This window comes from Danio aesculapii, chromosome 17 (assembly GCF_903798145.1).
Source record: "Danio aesculapii chromosome 17, fDanAes4.1, whole genome shotgun sequence".
NCBI classification, from domain to species: Eukaryota; Metazoa; Chordata; class Actinopteri; order Cypriniformes; family Danionidae; genus Danio; species Danio aesculapii.
Window position 1 is genome coordinate 45,171,090 of NC_079451.1, and position 20,929 is coordinate 45,192,018.

At 35.2% G+C, this 20,929-nt stretch overlaps 1 protein-coding gene across 5 annotated transcripts in view; it reads left to right on the forward strand.

Annotated features, from left to right (window-relative positions):
* The window catches only part of LOC130244242 (nesprin-1-like), a 197,194-nt gene that overhangs the window by 56,920 nt on the left and 119,345 nt on the right, over positions 1-20,929 (forward strand). For all 5 annotated transcript variants that reach the window (XM_056476573.1, XM_056476574.1, XM_056476575.1 and 2 more), the window contains exons 28-37: positions 1,530-1,706; positions 5,760-5,906; positions 8,670-8,795; positions 8,883-9,059; positions 11,602-11,867; positions 15,414-17,574; positions 18,120-18,457; positions 18,543-18,687; positions 18,784-19,002; positions 20,184-20,452. In XM_056476573.1, the coding sequence (XP_056332548.1) occupies positions 1,530-1,706; positions 5,760-5,906; positions 8,670-8,795; positions 8,883-9,059; positions 11,602-11,867; positions 15,414-17,574; positions 18,120-18,457; positions 18,543-18,687; positions 18,784-19,002; positions 20,184-20,452 (4,025 nt within the window). The remainder of the gene's footprint in view (positions 1-1,529; positions 1,707-5,759; positions 5,907-8,669; positions 8,796-8,882; positions 9,060-11,601; positions 11,868-15,413; positions 17,575-18,119; positions 18,458-18,542; positions 18,688-18,783; positions 19,003-20,183; positions 20,453-20,929) is intronic.

Consider the following 20,929-nt stretch of genomic DNA (forward strand, 5'->3'; position numbering starts at 1 on the left):
GGACATAAATGGTTTTTCCACGTGACGCTATTTTAGTGTTTAAAATGCAGACTCTTGGTCGCACGAAAATATCCCCAAATTGTTTCTGTATACACAGTTCACACATACAATTAATGTCACATTTTATATCAGCTTATATCTAATTTTTTGATTTTTGGACTTAAAAGGTTGATCATCACACACACACTCATGTTTTAAATTATTTTAAACATGTCTCAATTTTCCAATGTTCTTGTAAAGTTACCCAAATTGGGCTGACACCTATCCAATCACCAACTATACATCTCAATTAAACGTTGATCATATTTATTAACTCTATTTAACAATATATTTTAATGATCTTCTTTACAATAACATTTGCTTAAAGGTTCTCTGTGTATTTGGTGAGTACACTGTCCTGGACAGACTGTGGTCCATACATTTAGGTTATTACAGTTTTTAAAACTTGTGCATTTTTTTGTTGTTGTTGAAAATTGTGTATGTATACGATGAGAGTTTGCTTGTTTTGACACATTATTTTTAAAAATGTGGCAAAGAAATAGCTAAATTAGAAACTAGAATTTTTTTTTTTCAGGAGGCAAATAAAAAAAATTTCCGGTGACCCAACTGGCTCCTTAGAAGAAATCTTTATAGTTTATAATTTTCAAATAGTGTAGTTTATAAATTACAAATGAAAAAAAAATATATATATAAGCTAATATAAAATGTAAAACTACTCCAAGTGTGTTTGTTTGACAGATTATGTAGGCATTTTAAATTTTGGGTGGACTATTCCTTTAAAGCATTACTTTGATTAAGCATATTTAAAAACTCTGGATTGTTTATCCTCTATATAGTGCTCCTATATGTGCCATTTATCATGTAAAAAATTGTGTTAATGTGTAACAGATTTCATTTTGAATGCATTGTAGCCTGTTTGTTGACTGTGTTTGTGTGTGCAATGCATTTTCCCCCTCAGGCTTGCTGTAGACAGGTGAGTGTACATGTACACTGTGCTTTTCAGCATCCCAGCTTTTTAAAGTTCATCCCTGCACTGTTACAAATAATAAACGTGGTGGAGAACAGATCAACACTGTGCCGGCTATCGTTTATTATTTTCTTAAATGTACCCTGTATGAACGCTGTATGACAAATTGCAAGTGTTGAATGCATATATCTTCTAAATCTGAATTCTGTCTTTGTTTTTAACACACTAGCTTATAGATACACTTAAAGGGATAGTTCAGCTATCATTTACACATCCTTTTACTTACAATATTTGAGTTTCGTTCCTCTGTTAACCACTGAAGAAGATATTTTGATTAATGTTGGAAGCTGGATCTTCTTTTGTGTTTAACAGAAGAAAGAAACTCCGGTTTAAAACCACATGAGGGAGAGTAAATGATTAGGTAATTTATATTTTTGGGTGAACTATGCCTTTAAGGACTATATACTTAACAGCCAAAAAACTTTTATTTTGATATCATGGTGAATTTCTCTAGTTACAGCTTTTTAGATATTTCATTAACATGATTTGATCTTCTTCTCAGGCAATAATGGAGGAGATCGCTGGATTTGAGGAACGGTTGAGCAGTCTGAAGGATAAAGGTGATCGTCTCGTCAGTAGCTGCACAGAGCAAGTCCAGGCCAAGATCAGTCAGCAGATCCAAGCACACCAGCAGGGAACCAGAGACAGTTATTCAGCTATCTGCAGCACAGCGCAGCGTGTGAGCACTCTTGCTAATACAAATCTCTTTTCTCAACAGCTAAAGTCACCATAGTTGGGTAAACTTAGGGCCGGGACTAAGCATGGGCCGGTAAAAGATTCTAACGCTATCATAAGCTTGCATAAAGATATACGGTTTCATGGTATTGTGATTACTGCTCTAAAACATGTTCTTTTTCTAAAATATGTTTCGAAAACAGGAAAAGAAAAGGCATTTTTGGAGATCTTTCTTTTCTTTGGATGTAAAGTAAAGCCACTGCAATGTTCAAGTCTATATGTTTGGGTGTTGGTGTTTAAGCGATGTGCTTTTTTAGATGTTTGCTGAATTGTGGGCTGACCGGTAGCTCTTGATGTCGAGGGTCCTTTTCTGCAGGAGATACTGTGGTCACATGTTATTTTGATGGTCCGTTTAAGTTACATTGCAACTAATTCTCATTAGATTATAAGTAGTCTGTTAGTTTGGGGTTAGGGTTGGGGATTGGGGATAGGGTTAGTGTAGTCAGTTAAATGTCTGTTTAGCAGCAGTATCAACAGATATTAAACAGACAGTCTACAAATTATCAATTGGACCATCAAAATAAAGTGTTTACGATACTGTTGGCCTAAAAAATGATTAAATGTTTGTAAAAAAAAACAAACAAAAAAACAACACTACTTACATATACTGTAGGAGCGGTATAACAAAATATTAGCAGTTTTAAAATGAAGACTTTTCCAAACTAAAGTAAACCTTGAAACCGGTTATCGTCCCATGCCTAGCCGAGAGACACCAAGCCGATGGTCAGCCAGCCGTTGGGCTTCGTCAGTCAGTGTTGGTCCAACTAGTTAGGTAAATTTGTTCCACACGTTGCCTCTCATCAGGTTAACATTAGAGCTTGTTGGCCCGATTCAGCATGTAGAATTTTCACCAGACCATCAGCTAAAGAGAGCAGTCTGATTGGTTATTCAGCAACAAATAAGAGCGAGAGTACGACGCAGTGAAGTGGCGTAGAAAGTAAACAATTCATGTCAAGAAGGAACTAGGCGTGGGACGATAACCGGTTTCAAGGTTTACCGCGGTTTGGAAAAGTCAAGGTTTTACCACTTTTCTGTTACACTGTTCCTGTGGTATATGTACTTTTTTTAAACAACTATTTATTTTTAGTTTTTTAGGGCAACAGTGTTATATTCAGTGTTATAACAGTGGATATTCTTTATATCCAAAGAAAATAAAGATACAGATGCCCTTTTGAGTTGTAAAGAAATCAGTGTTTTTGAAACTAATGAAGGGAGCAGAAGTGAGTGATTTACAGTATTTTAATTATTTAGCCTGACATGTTTACTGCTCCAGAATATTTGAAATGTTTCTTAAAATAAAATATCTTCTGTTCAATGGGGAAAAGCTTTTTGTTCATTGATCACAATTCTGTGATACCGGTTCAAGGTTATTGTACTGTCAGAATCTTATACCGGCTCATGCCTAGAAGGAACACAAAGAGGCCGGCTGTAATTTCACTAAATTTGTCAGATATTTAGAAACGATGTGGATTATTTGATTGTCTGATAGATTTGGAGGAACAAATTTCTCTGTGGTGACTGACAATGACTGTGATAATGATATTGAACACTGCTTTGTTTATGATTTGCACGCACGTGTCAGAAGTTCTGGTTTGAATGAGATAACAGATACTGCCCTCCTGCGGTGCGGAAAGACATCTTCGTGCGCAGGCACAGGATACACACTCTCGAATCAGTTTCGTATGTTTGGTGTGTTCACGTACAACGTTTTGGTCCAGACGGAACTAATTGTGAGCCAACTCAAGGCAGCAACACTGTTGGGTTTCATCTGTGCTAGTTACTTGTCGTCGGCTTGGTGTGTACTGGCCCTTAGACTAGAGCGAAGTAAATGGGAGAGTACCACAAATAAATTGTTTGCATTCCAGTTTGCTCATATAACAAAAGGATAACTCCACAATAGTGTCCTCAATCAGGTTGAGAGGATTCTTATGGTGCTTCCACACCTGTGAATCGATTCATTTGTTCCGAAACAGGGATTACAATTGTTACAATGTTGCACTTTGCTCTTGGTGCAGTTCGCTTTCACACAGCAAAGTTTCTAAACGGACCAAAAGAGCTAAAACAAGTCATGTGTGAGTAAACTCTCCTCACATTGGTCAGAGTTTCAGAGTTTATTTTGCAGAGTCCCGCTCAGCTGTCAGGGGGGTGGTGGTTTGGTGGTGTTTGACAAGGTGCATGCAACGTGTCTGAAGAGCGAGGAGGGATGCGGTGGGGAGGGTAATGTCTAGATTGGATACGCGGCTGGCCGAAAGTGTGATATGCAAAATAATATAGCAGCATTTTTTTATGACACTGTATAACAATAATTAATATTTTTACAGGACTGTGACGGTTGGGTTTAGGGTTGGGGTGTGGCTAGACGTTAAAAAATACAATTTATTGGGTAATTTAATAGATGGCATAAATAATGCTCGGTACATCCACTGATTTTACATTACTGTGATGGTTGGGTTTAGGGTTGGGGTAGAGGTAGATGTTAATAAAATACAATAAATGGGAAATAATATAAATAATTCTCGTTAACTTCCGGCCGCAACCATATCCGATCTAGCAACAACTGGCGGGGAGGGGTGAGAATGGTACATATCCATAAAACACTGTGATATAACCGGGCTCGGATCGTATTGCTTTCTCACTACAATCGGTCCGCTCCAGAGTTTGTTTCAATCAATCAGAGACCACCTCATTCAAGCGATCTCGGACGATTGTTTTGGCTTAGATCCGAGAGCGATTGCTGGATTCACATATGCCAAACGAACCGAGCTAACAGGGCAAACGAGACCGGTTCCTAAACAAAAGTCTAGGTGTGAAAGCACCCTTAATGATCCAATTCATTTTTTGTATTCACAGTATTAACTGCCTCCCTCTGGTGGAAGATGTAGAGTCCCAAAGTGTAGGTTGAAAATGGTATAAGAATTCCTTTGTACCTGTATTAGTGGGTTTATTTAACAACCCTGCTGAAAAATCCAGCTTAAACCAGCCTAGGCTGGTTGGCTGGTTTCAGCTGGTTGACCAGCCTGGTTTTAGAGGGGTTTTGGCCATTTGCAGGCTGGTTTTCAGCCATTTCCAGCCTGGTCTTAGCTGGTCAGGCTGGAAAATGACCAGCTAAAACCATCTAAATCCAGCATGACCAGCCTGGTTTAAGCTGGACATTGTTGGTTTTGGCTGGCTAGGCTGGTCAAGCTGGTTTTAGCTGGTCATCTCCCAACCTGACCAGGCTGGAAATGGCTGGAAACCAGCTTGGAAATGGCCAAAACCCCTCTAAAACCAGCCAACCAGCCTAGGCTGGTTTAAGCTGTTTTTTTCAGTAGGGAAGAGTTTATTTTGATTTATTTTATTTTATCATTAATATTTTTTTTCTAACTGCAGCAACACGATGTTTATAACAAATTTGCTTTCGAGGACAATAAAGTGTGCTACAAATACTACTACTACTACTAATCTTATGATGCCTTTCAGAAAAAGGAAAAAGAAATGCATGAGAAGGCAAGGACGAAGAGAGAACAATGTCAAATGTACTGTCCTGCCAATAGATGCTGCATTACATACACCTCACATAAGAGTTAGCTATTGTTTTTGTAATTTGATACAAATATGATAGAAAAAAGTGTAGCTTTATATATGTACATACGCTTAAAAAAAACTAATATTAAAAACTTTATTGCTGTATTATTTAAAACTAATATTTTTTCTTTTTTAAAGTGTATTAAGTTATTTTGAGCTTAATATTCTTGTTGTATTTTTTATTATTTATTTATTTATTTTTGTAAGCACGAACATTTGAAACCTTTGTCAATTTGTATGACAATGTTTAAAATAAAAATTATTGTTAAAAATCAAAACCTTAGAGGATTTAAGAAGCTGATGATCATTAAATGCGTGATCACCATCTTGTGAAAAAGGTCCTTTATCAGAAATCACATCTCATTTATATCATAGTCTAATGCTTAGCCTTTGTCCCATTACCCACAGTAATGTTTGCCCTTTGTCTCTTCAGGTATATCAGAGTCTGGACCGTGAGCTCCAGAAGCACGTCAGCCATCAGGACACTCTTCAGCAGTGTCAGACGTGGCTCTCCACTGTTAAAGAGGAGATTCAGATGCAGCCGCAAACTCCCTATGGCCTGCAGGAGGCTCTGAAACAGGTAGATTTCAAGGTTTAGACAAGTAAAAACACATCAGCTGTCAGACCCGTCGAGAGCCACCCCTGCCAATTTGTAGCATTTCTTTTAAAGTGTGCATGAACTGGAAGGTGCAAAACGTTTTTTTATTCATATTATGAAGCGGTTTAATATTTAATATAAACGTCATATTAAATGAGAAAACAGTGGGTGTGGCTTGTTTTTTTTCTACTGTGAGCTGATTGGATGTAGTTAAGTAGGCATTTCATTCAGAAAAGATCGGGAAAATGGTTTGGGGAGAGTTATTACAGCTTAACAGACTCCTCCTCCTCCTCACAATTCCTCCTCCCCCTCACAAAGAGGGGCGTGGTTAAATATGTTAGCCATACCCAATGCTTCAGGTTGTTGTAATCTGAGAATTTAACTGAAAACAGGAAGTGCACTTTCAGATTTCAATTAAAGCAAAGAGCTTAGTATGACCAAGAGACGACTGTCAATAGAACATTCCATTGCAACAGCAGCGCCCAGCAACAGGCCGTCCATTGGATCTTATTGCTGTCGCGATGGCAAGCAGCTGCTTTATTTTTAATTTTTTTATTATTTAAAAAGCGCATTAAAGCTGAGATACAACCTGAAAGATTGCAATACAACACTTACGATTACAATCATCAGCACTTTTAATAGTTTATTTTACAGACTTATAATATGCTGTTGTTCTGTTGGAATTTTCATTCCAAAATGGCCGCTGTGCCACCTAGTGGCTGTTTCCCCAAATCGCACTAGAGTGTCGCCTCTTGGGGATTCTATGCTCTTTGACTAAAGATTATAAAGACAAACTTTTTTCTTACTGGTATGCACAAAAAAATTGTTCAGCCCAAAACTAGCAATGTGAGCTAACAAAATCAATATGGTTAGTTTAAGTGGTTAGTATCTGTACTTTAAAAATAAAATAGTCCAGAAGCACTTTCTTACAGTACTCATTATGTAAAACAGACAACAGTCTCTCTGGGTTAAGTTAAAGTATTTCCCAGGTATATCGCCTTAAAAAACAACATTCATTCATTATTTTTGTTTAATTCAAAAACCATTAAAGCGTGTTTTTAAAGGTGCAGTGAAGTGATTTGAAATGTGCAAACATAATAGCCCCTCCCTCTTTATAAAAAAACAGCCAATAGCATTTAGTTTTTATCACTAGAGTCAAGCACATATACTAATTGCATCTTGAAGGGGCGGGGCATGTCAGATACTAGAGAAGATTTGATTGGTCAGAAAATTGAATGAGAAACTGAAATATGAGGTGACGTTAAAAAAGTTGATGCATTTGGGCAGGAAGTGATAAACTGCAATCTGAAATTGTATTTTTTTATCTTCTAAATGTGAATTTTGCCACTGTTTTTGGATCATGCTAACATAATGTCTAAACTTTGTTTTGATTACTCAGGAACTTTAATGCTCATCTGCTTTTTTAATGTGTTCCAGCTATATTTTTCCTCTGTGTCATTATTAAAGTCCAATACCGTTTTTGTAACTATATCTTTATTGTTATTATTATATTTATCCTTAATGTGAACAAGTATATAGAAATAAGCATCTTAATCATCTGAAATAAGTCAGAATTATTAGCCCTTCTGAAGTATTAGTCCCCCTGCATATTTTTCCCCAACAAGATTTTTTTCCAACACATTTCTAAGCATAATACTTTTAATAGCTCATCTTTGCCATGATGAAAGTACATATACATTTTTCAATATACCAGTATTCACCTTAAAGTGCAATTTAAGGGCTTAACATTCATGACCATTGTCACTCCCACGCATACAGCAGTGCTGACCCAAAAACAGACTTTACAAAGTGTAAATCATTGTAAAGTTTTCTTTGAATGAGCGAACAGAACATATTTCACACAATTGTGAAGTAAATATTCTAGCCCACAAGACTGGTTACTCAATAGTCTTATTCAGGCCCATTCAGTGTGTTTTTTGGGCATTATTTCAGTTACATTTTGTTTTCTTCAAATCCTACTAACCACGCACAATTTTTTTCTCCTAAAAACACAAGCATGTACATCAGTATTTCTCATATATTATTGGCCAACACTGTAATAATTATAGCTGAAATAAGCACAAATGTCAGGACAAGTCAAAACATCACAGTGGCCCCAAAAACACCTCAGACCCCAGAGGGTTAATTGGGAAAGTTAAGATTATTAGGCAAGTCCTTGCATAGACCATTTCAATGTGGTGATGTCATTAGCCCATAAACATTTCCTGCTTGTTATGAAACTATTTCATAACTGTAACAAGAGGCAATTCAATCATAACTTAATGTTAAAAAAATCTATTATAACATTATTTATTAATATGTGGTCTTTTTGGATTCTTGGAAGCTATAGAAACTAAAAATGTAAAACAGAAAATACGTTGGGACCATTGTTTTTGTTTGCATCCCTCAAAATGCTCTATAACAATAGTTTGTTCTGTAGACAATCGAAAAATATTGCTTAAAGGGGCTAATAGTGTTGACCTTAAAATATATATTTTTTAAAATTAAAAACTGCTTTTATTTTAGCCTAAATAAAGCAAACAAAACTTTTTCCTGAAGAAAAAATGTTATAGTTAATGTTAAAATTTAATGTTAAAAAAATTAGTTGCTCTGTTAAAGAACATTTGGGAAATATTTGAAAAAGAAAAACATTCACAGGAGGGCGAATAATTTAGTATAATTAAACAGTTGTTTTTGCATTGGTTTGTAATTATATTTATTTAAATTTAACCTTTTACTCCGCAGGTGAAACACTTCAGGGCCTTACAGGAGCAGGCCAGCACGTATCTAGATCTGGTTTGCTCAGTGTGTGATTTGTCTGATGAGTCTGTGAGAGCCACAGCTGCCAAAATACAGCAGACCAAAACAATGGTGAGTTTGCTGACACAGACTAAGAGTTAATACTGCTTTGGAGTGTAAAACGGAATGATAATATGATTTATTTTGTCAATTCTACAGATTGAGGAGAGGATGAGCACTTCTCAAGAGCTGTCAGATAGCTGGAGGGAGATTAAAGAGCAAAAACAGGAACTCTCGACACTTTTTCAGGACATGGAGCAGCAACTGCAAAGTCTCTCCAGAAGACCTGCTGAGCTGGAGCCCAAAATTGCCCAAAACATGCTCGATCAAGCCAGAGTAAATATAAGTCTCCTATTGGATGTAGAACTATATAATTTATCATTTAAAAGTGAAAAAAATTATGATGATGTGTATCCATCAAAAAAAAAAAATAATAGTAATATTAATATAATAATAATATAAATAATAATATAAAAATGGTACAGTTGAACACAAAATCCTGTGAAATTGTAACATTTTTTTCAAATATTAAATATTTCCCAAAACATTTTTAAACATAATAATTTTAATTATTTAGAATTAAATAATCATAAGAATTTTTAATTACCTAATTAATTTTAATATAGGCAAGTCATTGGACAACAGTGCTTTGTTCAGAAACACCACTTGGGAAGTATTTGAAAAAGAAAAAATTCCCCAGGACAGTTAGTAATTTTCCCTTTAACTGTTATATTATATTATATTATATTATATTATATTATATTATATTATGTTATGTTATGTTATGTTATGTTATGTTATGTTATGTTATGTTATATTATATTATATTGTTATATTATATTGTTATATTATATTATATTATATTATATTATATTATATTATATTATATTATATTGTTATATTATATTATGTTATGTTATGTTATATTATATTATATTATATTATATTATATTATATTATATTATATTATATTATATTATATTATATTGTTATATTATATTATATTATATTATATTATATTATATTATATTATATTATATTATATTATATTGTTATATTATATTATATTATATTATATTATATTATATTATATTATATTATATTATATTGTTATATTATATTATATTATATTATATTATATTATATTATATTATATTATATTATATTATATTATATTATATTGTTATATTATATTATATTATATTATATTATATTATATTATATTATATTATATTATATTATATTGTTATATTATATTATATTATATTGTTATATTATATTATATTGTTATATTATATTATGTTATGTTATATTATATTATATTATATTATATTATATTATATTATATTATATTATATTGTTATATTATATTATATTATATTGTTATATTATATTATATTGTTATATTATATTATATTATATTATATTATATTATATTATATTATATTATATTATATTATATTATATTATATTATATTATATTGTTATATTATATTATATTATATTGTTATATTATATTATATTGTTATATTATATTATATTGTTATATTATATTATATTATATTATATTATATTATATTATATTATATTATATTATATTATATTGTTATATTATGTTATATTATATTATATTATATTATATTATATTATATTGTTATATTATATTATATTATATTGTTATATTATATTATATTGTTATATTATATTATATTATTTTATATTATATTATATTATATTATATTATATTGTTATATTATATTGTTATATTATATTGTTATATTATATTATATTATATTATATTATATTATATTATATTATATTATATTATATTATATTATATTGTATTATATTATATTATATTATATTGTATTATATTATATTATATTATATATATTATATTATATTATATTATGTTATATTATATTATATTATATTATATTGTTATATTATATTGTTATATTATATTGTTATATTATATTATATGATATTATATTATATTATATTATATTATATTATATTATATTATATTGTATTATATTATATTGTATTATATTATATTGTATTATATTGTTATATTATATTATATTGTTATATTATATTGTTATATTATATTATATTATATTGTTATATTATATTATATTATATTGCTATATTATATTATATTATATTGTTATATTATATTATATTATATTATATTATATTATATTATATTATATTATATTATATTATATTATATTATATTATATTATATTATATTATTACTTTTTTATTTTTTATTATATTTTATAATATTGTTATTATATAATTACTTTATATAATTTATATTTGTATTATTTATTTTGTTGTCTGGGTTATATTTTTATTATATTATTACTTTTTTATATTTTATGGTATTTGTATTTATTTTATTGTCTGGGTTATATTTTTATTATATTATTACTTTTTTATATTTTATGGTATTTGTATTTATTTTATTGTCTGGGTTATATTTTTATTATATTATTACTTTATATATATATATATATATATATATATATATATATATATATATATATATATATATATATATATATATATATATATATATATATATATATATTTATTTATTATACGTTTTATATATTTTTTATTATATTAATATTTTTTATATTATAATTTATTATAATCTATATATTAAAGTTCATATTTTAACTTTTTTTTATAAACCAAAGGAGGAAAATATGGAGGACGTTATTACATTCTGATAATAGATTATGATAACAGATATTTTATGTTTTTTAGAACAATTTGTTGTGACCTCGAAGAATTATTTTCAACATAAAAGCATCATATTTGTGGCTCATAATTGGCTCATCCTCGGTGCTCTTGTTGCCTGCAGGAAATTGGCCAACAGCTTCAAAACAGACAAAGCACTCTGACAAAGATGACAGAGCTTGTGAGTAAGCTGACAGAAGGGAAGGAGTCTCCTGAGCATACAGAGATCGGTCGACTGAGTCACGCATGGCTGGAACTGTGTCATCAGGCCAACATACTACAGACTCAACGAGAAGAAGATCTGAAGAGGACTAAAGAGTATCATGACTGCATCAGTGCCATGGAAGCCCTCTTTGAACAGGTGTCCAAGGAATGGGACAACCTGGCCAGGTAGACCTATTATTCAGGATTTAGTGCAACTGTAATCATATGTCAATCTTATTTAGTGTGAAAAACATCAATGTGTGCACATCTAAGAAAATCTTAAAGGCAGGTGCTTGATCAAGGCAAACAAACAGATAAAGTAAAAAGCACACTGCACACTGCTACTTTAGCTCTCAAAACACAAATTTAATTTGACACAGTTTCAACCTACAAGGTCTGATGAAGATCTTGTAGGATGAAGTGTTGTTTGGGTTTCTTGTTGGTTGAAATTTAATTGGGCAACATTTTCACCTACAAGGTCTTCATCAGGTGACCTGATGAAGACCTTGAAGGTTGAAACGTCCAATTAAATATGTCTTTTGAGAGCTAAAGTAGCAGTGTGCCGATTCTTTTAACTTTTTCTACTCTTACATAGTGCCACATTGTAAGTGTAAATTAAGTTCACCCCATTCAGATTACACTTTTTTTCCAGATTTTGACATGATTTGGATGATGTAGAGTGTCTTGGGTGTCAATAGGTATCAGATTCAAGACTCAATCATTTCTTCTCATGTAGTTTATAACATAATGCATGAAAACCGAAGCCAAGGCAGGATGTCTAGCATGTTAAATTTTTTCCTCACATTTAATTTTGTTTACAACATACCATTTGTTTTATCATATACCAAAAAGAGCACACAATTTCTATTGGACAAAGCTTTTAAATTGACAAATTGAAAGAAAGAGGACTGTGCTGTGAGGTGGACATGAAATGGAAGAAAGCTTTGTACACTTGACTCCATAAAGTGTCGTTGAAGTACTTCGATGGCAGAATAAAATGTTATGATGTTGATTAATAGCCGAGGTACTTCAGCAGCCCAGTGAGTACTGGAATAAGCATATAAACTAGCAAATCACTCATTGTGTTCTTATTCACAATTCATTCATTCATTCATTCATTCATTCATTCATTCATTCATTCATTCATTCATTCATTTTCCTTTGGCTTAGTCCCTTTATTCATCAGAGGTCACCACAGCAGAATGAACCGCAAACTTATCCAGCATACAGGGCTTAAAATATTGCGGCACCGTGGCGGATCTCCGGCGTGCGGTCGTGAGGGAAAAAAAACAGTATTTACAGCCTGTGTGTGCAGTTTAATTTTGATGCTCAAAATAACCGTTAACCGAAAGGATGCGTTTGTAATCGATTAATGGTAACGATTAAAAAATATTATTTTATTTATTTTTAATGTTTGACTGCATAAGGGGCCGATCACAGTCAACGTGCTTTTTGCGTTGAGAGGGGCATCTGTTATATGGTTTACTAAGGGCCACGAGTGTTTTACGTGCTGCACATGCACCCTGGGCGCCTCATATTCTGCCATTGCGTGCTGTGTGCTCGAGCGGAAAAAACATGTTACCTCAGTTGCGTCTTTTTCATTCTTCAATCAAATGAAAGCACTGCAGGGTTTCTGTTGAGGTGGCTGCAGGGTTTGTGTTGTCAAGGCGACTACGGTGAACTTTTTAATGATGGAGGGGTGACTTGTGGTCGCTGTTTCAAGTCATCCAGAGCTGTGTTACTTTATAAATTTTGAATATTACAATATTATTAAAAATTACAATTATAACATCGACAGCAATACGACTCGCGCACAATACGGGTCAACCGATTCAGTCGTTTCCTAGTGACGTACAAAAGAGCACCGCGCTTCTTTTTTTCTTGTCAACCAAAAAGACAGTGAGGTGCGCCTCGCGTTTTTGGAACGGAAAGACGTGCTCTTTGTGATCGGCCACCAAATGTCCAACTAATATTTGTTAACTCCTGGGACAGTAACACGTGCAAACACACGTGTCTACAGACGTATTTTGCCAAAGAAGCAAATTGAAAGAGGGATATTTCTGGTCACAGTTTGACACAGATGAGTTGACATAAGCCAGCACTGATGCTGATGGCCTAAACTTAACAAACAGGCTATTGATGATTTAGTGTAGGCGACAACCAACAAACCAACCTTTTTCCGTTTGGAAAATGACAGTGATTAATAATTCTTATATAATATCAGTTTTTAAAATAGCCTACATAATCTACGAATCAAACAACATCTTGATTTTTGTATAATGATATCTCTGCACCAAACTGAGGCTTTCATTTTACAGCTTATAAAACATGTATGCAAATTAATGCAATATCATATGTAAACAACAAAATTGTTATACAAAAAGACAACATATGAGTCTTGAGGTTCATTGTCATTTTCTTTCATCACAAATAAGTCCTGATCATAAGACATCATATTTAATCAAATGACTTTTATTACAAATGTTGACAGAGGTTTTGTAATATAATAATAACAGCGGAGCATTAATTAAATCATATTTCCTGTGAAGTGATCGATTTGAGGTAGCCTGATATTTTGTTTGACGGAAGAAAAAAAGATGATTGGACAAACAGCAGTTCCTCAGCCTCCTCCACTGTACCAGCTCCATCTTCTGGTCCAAATGTCTTAAAAAGAAAGAGTTTGCAGGACTTTGCTTACAACCCAGAAATAAAAGAAAATATAAGTGAGAATGGCCTTGATTTCACTTCTAATCTTCAGTTTAGCAGTTCAGTTCTTTAGCACTTTGAGCACTTGTTATTGTTTAGAAGAAAACTCTTTATTTGACATAGTACATTTAAATAAATGGTGCAAAGCATAATCATTGAAGAGAGTCTATCTCAGTCTCAGTTTTTTAAGCACTTTAAGCTCTTGTTACTTTATTTTTGTTATTATCCTCAATATTTGAAGTCCTTCTGTGCAGATTCTCCGCCCCAAAAAAGTTCAGGCTCAGGATTTTTTTTTACTTTAACCCCTGAGCATATGTTTTACACAGCGGATGCCCTTCCAGCTACAATCCAGTACTGGGAAACATCCATACACACTCATTCACACACACAAACTACGACCAATTTAGTTTATTCAGTTCACCTATACCGCATGTCTTTGGACTATGGGGGGAAAAAATGCCAACTTACCCATAATGCCACACACAAAAGAATGCCACACACAAAAAGGCCAACTTACCCAGCGGACTTGAACCAGCAACCTTCTTGCTGTGAGGCGACAGTGCTAACCACTGAGACACCGTGTCACCTCATTCACATTTCGGTGGGGGAAATTTTATAAGAATCTTTGATTGGAACAGGCTGTCTACTGAAAGTGTCATTGGGAAGATGTTTCTGTATCTCCAAAAGCACCGCTTACTAGCACAGAATGAATCTACTTATCTAGTGTTTTGTTCTGAAAACACACACATAGATATAGGGGGGAAACAATTGATAGAGACATTTGTAATTTTTGAAACTTCTTGATGACAGAATGCACATTGTAAACATCACGTGATGATTGATCGCTAAGCAATTTTTTGTCTGGTGTATTTAGTACCCATCACACATCAAGATTTTATCTGGACAAAATCAATGATCTGATACAGTGACTATTGTAATCGACAATTAAAATTGTGTAGTCTGAATGGATAGTCTGAATGGAGCTTTAGAAACTTTTGAGACTTATTATTCTTGCATACTTTGTAGAACTGATGCTGAAAGTTCATCTGATCATCTGGAGGCTCTTCGCAAGCTCTCGGTTGTTCTTAAAGAAAAGAAAAGCACACTTGAGGATCTCAAAGAGCAGAAGCAAAAAGTAATGTACCATCTAAACCTGGATGACAAAGAGCTGGTGAAAGAGCAGATAGGCCACTTTGAGCAGCGATGGGCCCATCTAGAGAGCCTCATTGAGAGGAAGATTCAGGACTCCATTTTGACACTTGAAGACATGGGGCAAGTTGAGGCCCGCTTGAGGGAAGCTCGTGAATGGGCTGAGGAGCAGCAGCCGACCCTGTCTGAAGCCATGAAGATGAGTCCCCCACCGGAGCTAGCGCAAAGTTTCCTCTTTGACCATCTCAGCATATGCAGTGAGCTGGAAGCCAAGCAGCTTCTGCTTGCCCAGGCAATAGGTGATGCAGATAGGGTTTTAGCACATCTGGGGCTAAACGAAAGACAAAGACTGCAGCAGCTCATTTCAGAAACGCAAGCAGAAGTAGAGTGCTTGAGCGTCAAAGTAGCTCAGCGTAGGAAACACCTAAGCAAAGCTTTTACTGAGAGAACACAGTTCTTGCTGGCTGTGAATCAAGCGATTACCTGGGTCCAGCAGAATGAGAAAAAAGCACAAGCAGAAGAGTACATTGCCCTTCTTCCTGATGACCTTTCAAAGCAGGTGAGAACATGCCGGAACATCCAGAGCAGTTTGAGAGCCTACCAGAGTGAGCTGACCTCCCTGTGGTCACAAGGCAGGGATCTGATGAAAGACGCTGCTGAAGAAGAGAAGACAGAGATGCTGCGTAAGCTTCAAGAACTGCAAAGTATCTTTGAAGTTGCCCTGCAGAAGTGTAGCCAGAGACTTCAGGAGCTGGAAAAGGTGTTGGTGACCAGGAAATACTTTAAGGCAGATCTGGAGAAGATATGCCAATGGTTGAAACAAGCCGATATTGTGACCTTCCCTGAGATAAACCTCATGAATGGAGATGCAGAATTATGCTCACAGCTTACAAAATACCAACAGATATTGGATCAAGCTATGGAATTTGAGAACCTCCTGCTAACTGTGCAAAGGACAGGTCAAGAGATACTTCCCACTCTCAATGAAGTGGACCATTGCTACTTGGATGAGAAATTGATTGCTCTTCCTCAACAGTACAATAATATCTTGGGACTTGCCAAAGAGAAACAGGAGAAAATACAGCAAGCCATTCTTGCCCGACAAGAATATGCCTCCTTTATTGATGTTACCCACAAAGCACTAAAAGAACTTGAAGAACAGTTCCACAGCTTGGGGACGCAGCCTATTGGCCTTAAGACTGAAGAAGTTGTGAACCTTCAGGCTGACTATAAAGCTCTCCTTGAGGAACTGACCAATCTTGGACAAGCCGTTGGTGAACTTAACCAGAAGAAAGAAGGATTCCGAAGCACCGGTCAACCTTGGATGCCTGAAGAAATGACCCAACTGGTTAGCCTTTACAATGGACTCAAAAGATTAATTGAACAGAGGGTAGAACATCTTGATGACACTCTTGAATCTTTCGAGGACCATCAAGCCATGGCTATGCAGGTTGACTCAGAGCTGAAAGCCACCAAAGAGCAACTGGTGAAAGTCAATGCCGAGACGCAGTCGGCTGAGGAGAGATTGAAGAATTATCATGCCCTAGCCGCTAGTCTTCAAGGTGCCAGCTCTCACCTCACTCGACTGATGGAGCAGATGGATAACCTGGTATCCCACATGGATACCGCTGCACATGAGGTTTCAAAGCAGCGGGTGACCTCTTGGCAGGAAGAGCTTCAGTCCTTGCAGTCATCTGTTGGAGAACTTATTGTGGAGTGTGAAAACAGGTTCGTGCAGAGTAAAGACTTTGAGACTGAAGTCAATCGAACCTTAACCTGGCTCCAACAAATCAAAGATGAACTTGGCTCTGAGGTGGTGGTAGATGTCAAAGTTGAAAAGGTCCAGGAAGAAATCCGAAAGCAACAGATCATGCAAGAGGAAGTACAATCAAGGCTGAGGATAGTGGCAGCTTTGAGCACAAGAGAGAAGCAGAAATACACCAGTGCCAATGAGCTCGTCCCAGCTCATGTGGACTCAAGTCTACAAGAGATGGCCAAGCTGGAGGCTGATGTTCAACGTGCCCTCAGCTCTAAACAGGCAAGTTCTAATACAAACTATCAGTGGAACCAAAACTACTAGTTAAAGTATAGATAGTCATAGTAATATGTTTTGGATATTGAGTATACTTTGCACAGGTGAGTGGACTTGATAAACCACCTGTAGGACACTTTTTTCTCTTCATATGCACTAGACACTGTCCTATAAATACTTTGTTTCTGGGAAAATATTGTGCAAGTCTGAGTGTACTTATTACAATTGAGTGAGCTCGACAAATCACCTGTAGGAGGCACACTCATTTCCTCTCCATATGCACCAGACTTTTTTATAAACATTCCATGTGTCTGGGAAAACGGTGTGCAAATTTAAGTGTACAGTACCTATTGCAGATGAGTGGACTTGTAGTAGTGTACTTATTGCAGATGAGTGGACCTGTAGGAAACACAGTATATTTGAGTAGTATATTGCATCGTCCAACATGAATTGCCAGTGTGTTTACCAAGTTTTTAACTACCTAAAGCCTGCTTAACTTCCTTATTCAGCCAGTGCTAACTCACTAATGAATCCAATTGTTTCTTTTGTAGATTACATTAGAGCAAGCTCTTGTCTTGTGCCAGAAGTACCACTCCAGAATGCAAGCAGCATGTGAATGGCTGGAGGACGCTGTGGGCTTCTTGCAGCAGGCCAGTCTTGGGGTGGATGTAGAGAACTACGAGGAGTGTTTGAGGCAACAAGAGGACATCATGGCCACTGAGCAAGAGTTCCTGGGGGTTCTCGAGGAGCTAGAATCTTTGCCACCGCAACTTGAAAACCTTGTCAACCCTACAGCCAAAGAGCAGCTTCGACTGAGTGTGGAGTCTGCACAGCAAAGAGGCGTGGAGGTCAGAGACCAGCTGCAGTGCCACCAAGACGTCCTAAACAGGTTTGAAACAGAATTTCCTAAAATCTTTAATCTATTTGATGTTAAGCATACAATGTTAACGGAAACCAATGTGATTTTTTTTTAGCTGTGTTGCTCAGTGGAACTTATACCAGGAAGCCAGACAGACAGTCATTGAGCTGATGAATGAGGTGGAGAAGAAATTAACAGAGTTTTCCACAGCCAAGGCTGCAACAAACCAAGAAGCTGAAGAGAAACTCAGGAGCCATAAGGTGAGCTATGCATGCAGAGCTGTGTCTCGGAGAAAAAGAAACTATCTACATGATGATAATAATCCAATTCGAAATGTCTTCATATGTGCCCTGCAGTCCTTAGTATCAATGGTGAACAGTTTCCAAGAAAAATTGACTGGTCTGGAGGAGCAAGCATCCCAGTTAGAGCAGATTGGAAGTGATGCCAGTAAAGCAACTATAAGTCGATCCATGACCACCGTGTGGCAGCGCTGGACCAGGTTACGCAGTGTAGCCCGAGGCCAAGAAAGGGTGCTGGAGGACACGGCCCATGAATGGAGGACTTTCAGGGAAAAGGTGCAGTTTTTCTCTGTATGATGTTCTGGAATCTAAAGATGCCATAAAGTGCATTGATACAAACAAATGTTAAATTGTTTTCTGATATCAACATAGACTTAAGTAAGTTAGAAATGTCTCCAGAAATAGTTTTATATGCTCATTTATAACTATTGGAATTACACGTAAAATGAAAATCTTGGTTTTGACCATATTTGTAAGGGTCATGAATATTAATGAGTTCTGCCAACCCAGGCTCATTGCGGATATATATTCATGTCTACATTTCTGGGTCTGCTCGCAGTTTTTGTTTTTGCAAATCCACCAGAGTCTGCTGTGTATGTCTATGATCTCAAATTTCTCTCACGCATCATCTTCTTGCATAAATCCACCAGAAGGCATATACACTGTAGCTGACTGGGCCAGCTTGCTGTCGACTGACTGACTGACCGACTGACCCACCCACCCCCTACCCAACCTGTATTGTTTTCAAAAGCAATCTAGAAAATGAATAATCGTCTCAGTCCCATAATTTCGTCACATTTTCAGCCTGTTGTTTATTTATTTTATTTATTTATTTTTCTGGAACCATTCTTCGCCAAATTGAACCCCATCGTCATGGTCAACTCCACTCTGCGTCCCAAGTCCGCTGACATACTCGTTGAGCTACTGGTCAAACTGGTAATTCATTCACACGGCGGTAAGCGGTCAGCTGGTAGCGCGAAAAGTAACAGAAGCCGTTGACGGCGTCATAGATCACACCGCCTCATAGCATTCATTTTAAAGATGAAATGCAGCCAGACATACCTCTGGCTACTTAATTCGCTCTCTCCAGAAATGTAGACTGGGGTACGTATCCACAATGAGCCTGTGTTGAGTTTTGCTCTGATGCTCTGCAGTTCGTGTCATTGCCTGCTGTCTCATACAAATACACAAAGTACTCTAAAATACATTATTACACACACATTATTATTACAAAAATACTTCACTTTTCACAATATACACATTAAACTAACAAAACACACATTTAAATAGACATTATGCCTATATTTATCATTCGTATTACCTGCATTTTGTGTTCTGACGAGCTGTGAACAGATGAGACGCATAACAGAAGGCTTACAAATGGTATATTAAACAAATAAGAAACAAGCACTAGGCAAACAGGTTATTGTAATACAGAGTTGTATTATGTTGTCCAGATGATGAAAGTAAGATCTCTAACGGAAGAACTGAAGGCCCGTGTTCCTGATTGCACTGCTGAAAAAGCCTCCAAAGCCACACTGCAATCACATCTGGACCAGTACGAGCTGGTTGGTCAGGATCTGGAGAGGGAGCTATCGTCTCTAACTCTCCTGAGACAGTACGCTCTTAGTCTGATACATGACGTGGAGGTGTCTGTGCCAGCGGCTGATCATGAGCAGCTGCCAAGTCTGAAGGAGATCAAAGCTGTGCAAGATCAACTGGAGAGGTCTGTCAATTTTCTCTTGGTTTTTCTCGCGTGTCGTTTTTCTCTAACCTTATGCAACCCAAAAAATGTCATAGAAGGAAATACACTGTTTTTATAAGATTTAAAGAAATGCAACATGATGACAGATCTATTGTACAATTCTAGATGTCTAGATGTCATTCAGTAGCCAGTGTAATGGCTGCTAATGCAGATTGTAAATACTGAATGCTTGGGCTGGGCGGTATTATGGTGTGATTAATTTTCAACAGTAATAGATTTTTTATTCTGTGTAAATATTCTATGTAATAACATGTAAATAAGTAAGCATTGCTAACTCAAATGCAGTGTGGATGATCCTGAGTAAGACAATCACTGAATGGAGTGCTCATAGTAAGCTCATGGTTAGCTGGGGTAAACTTTTACCCGTGATTTAGATTAATTGTTTTTGATTACCAAATTAGTATTTGAAACTGCAAATGTGAATACGAAATAACTCTG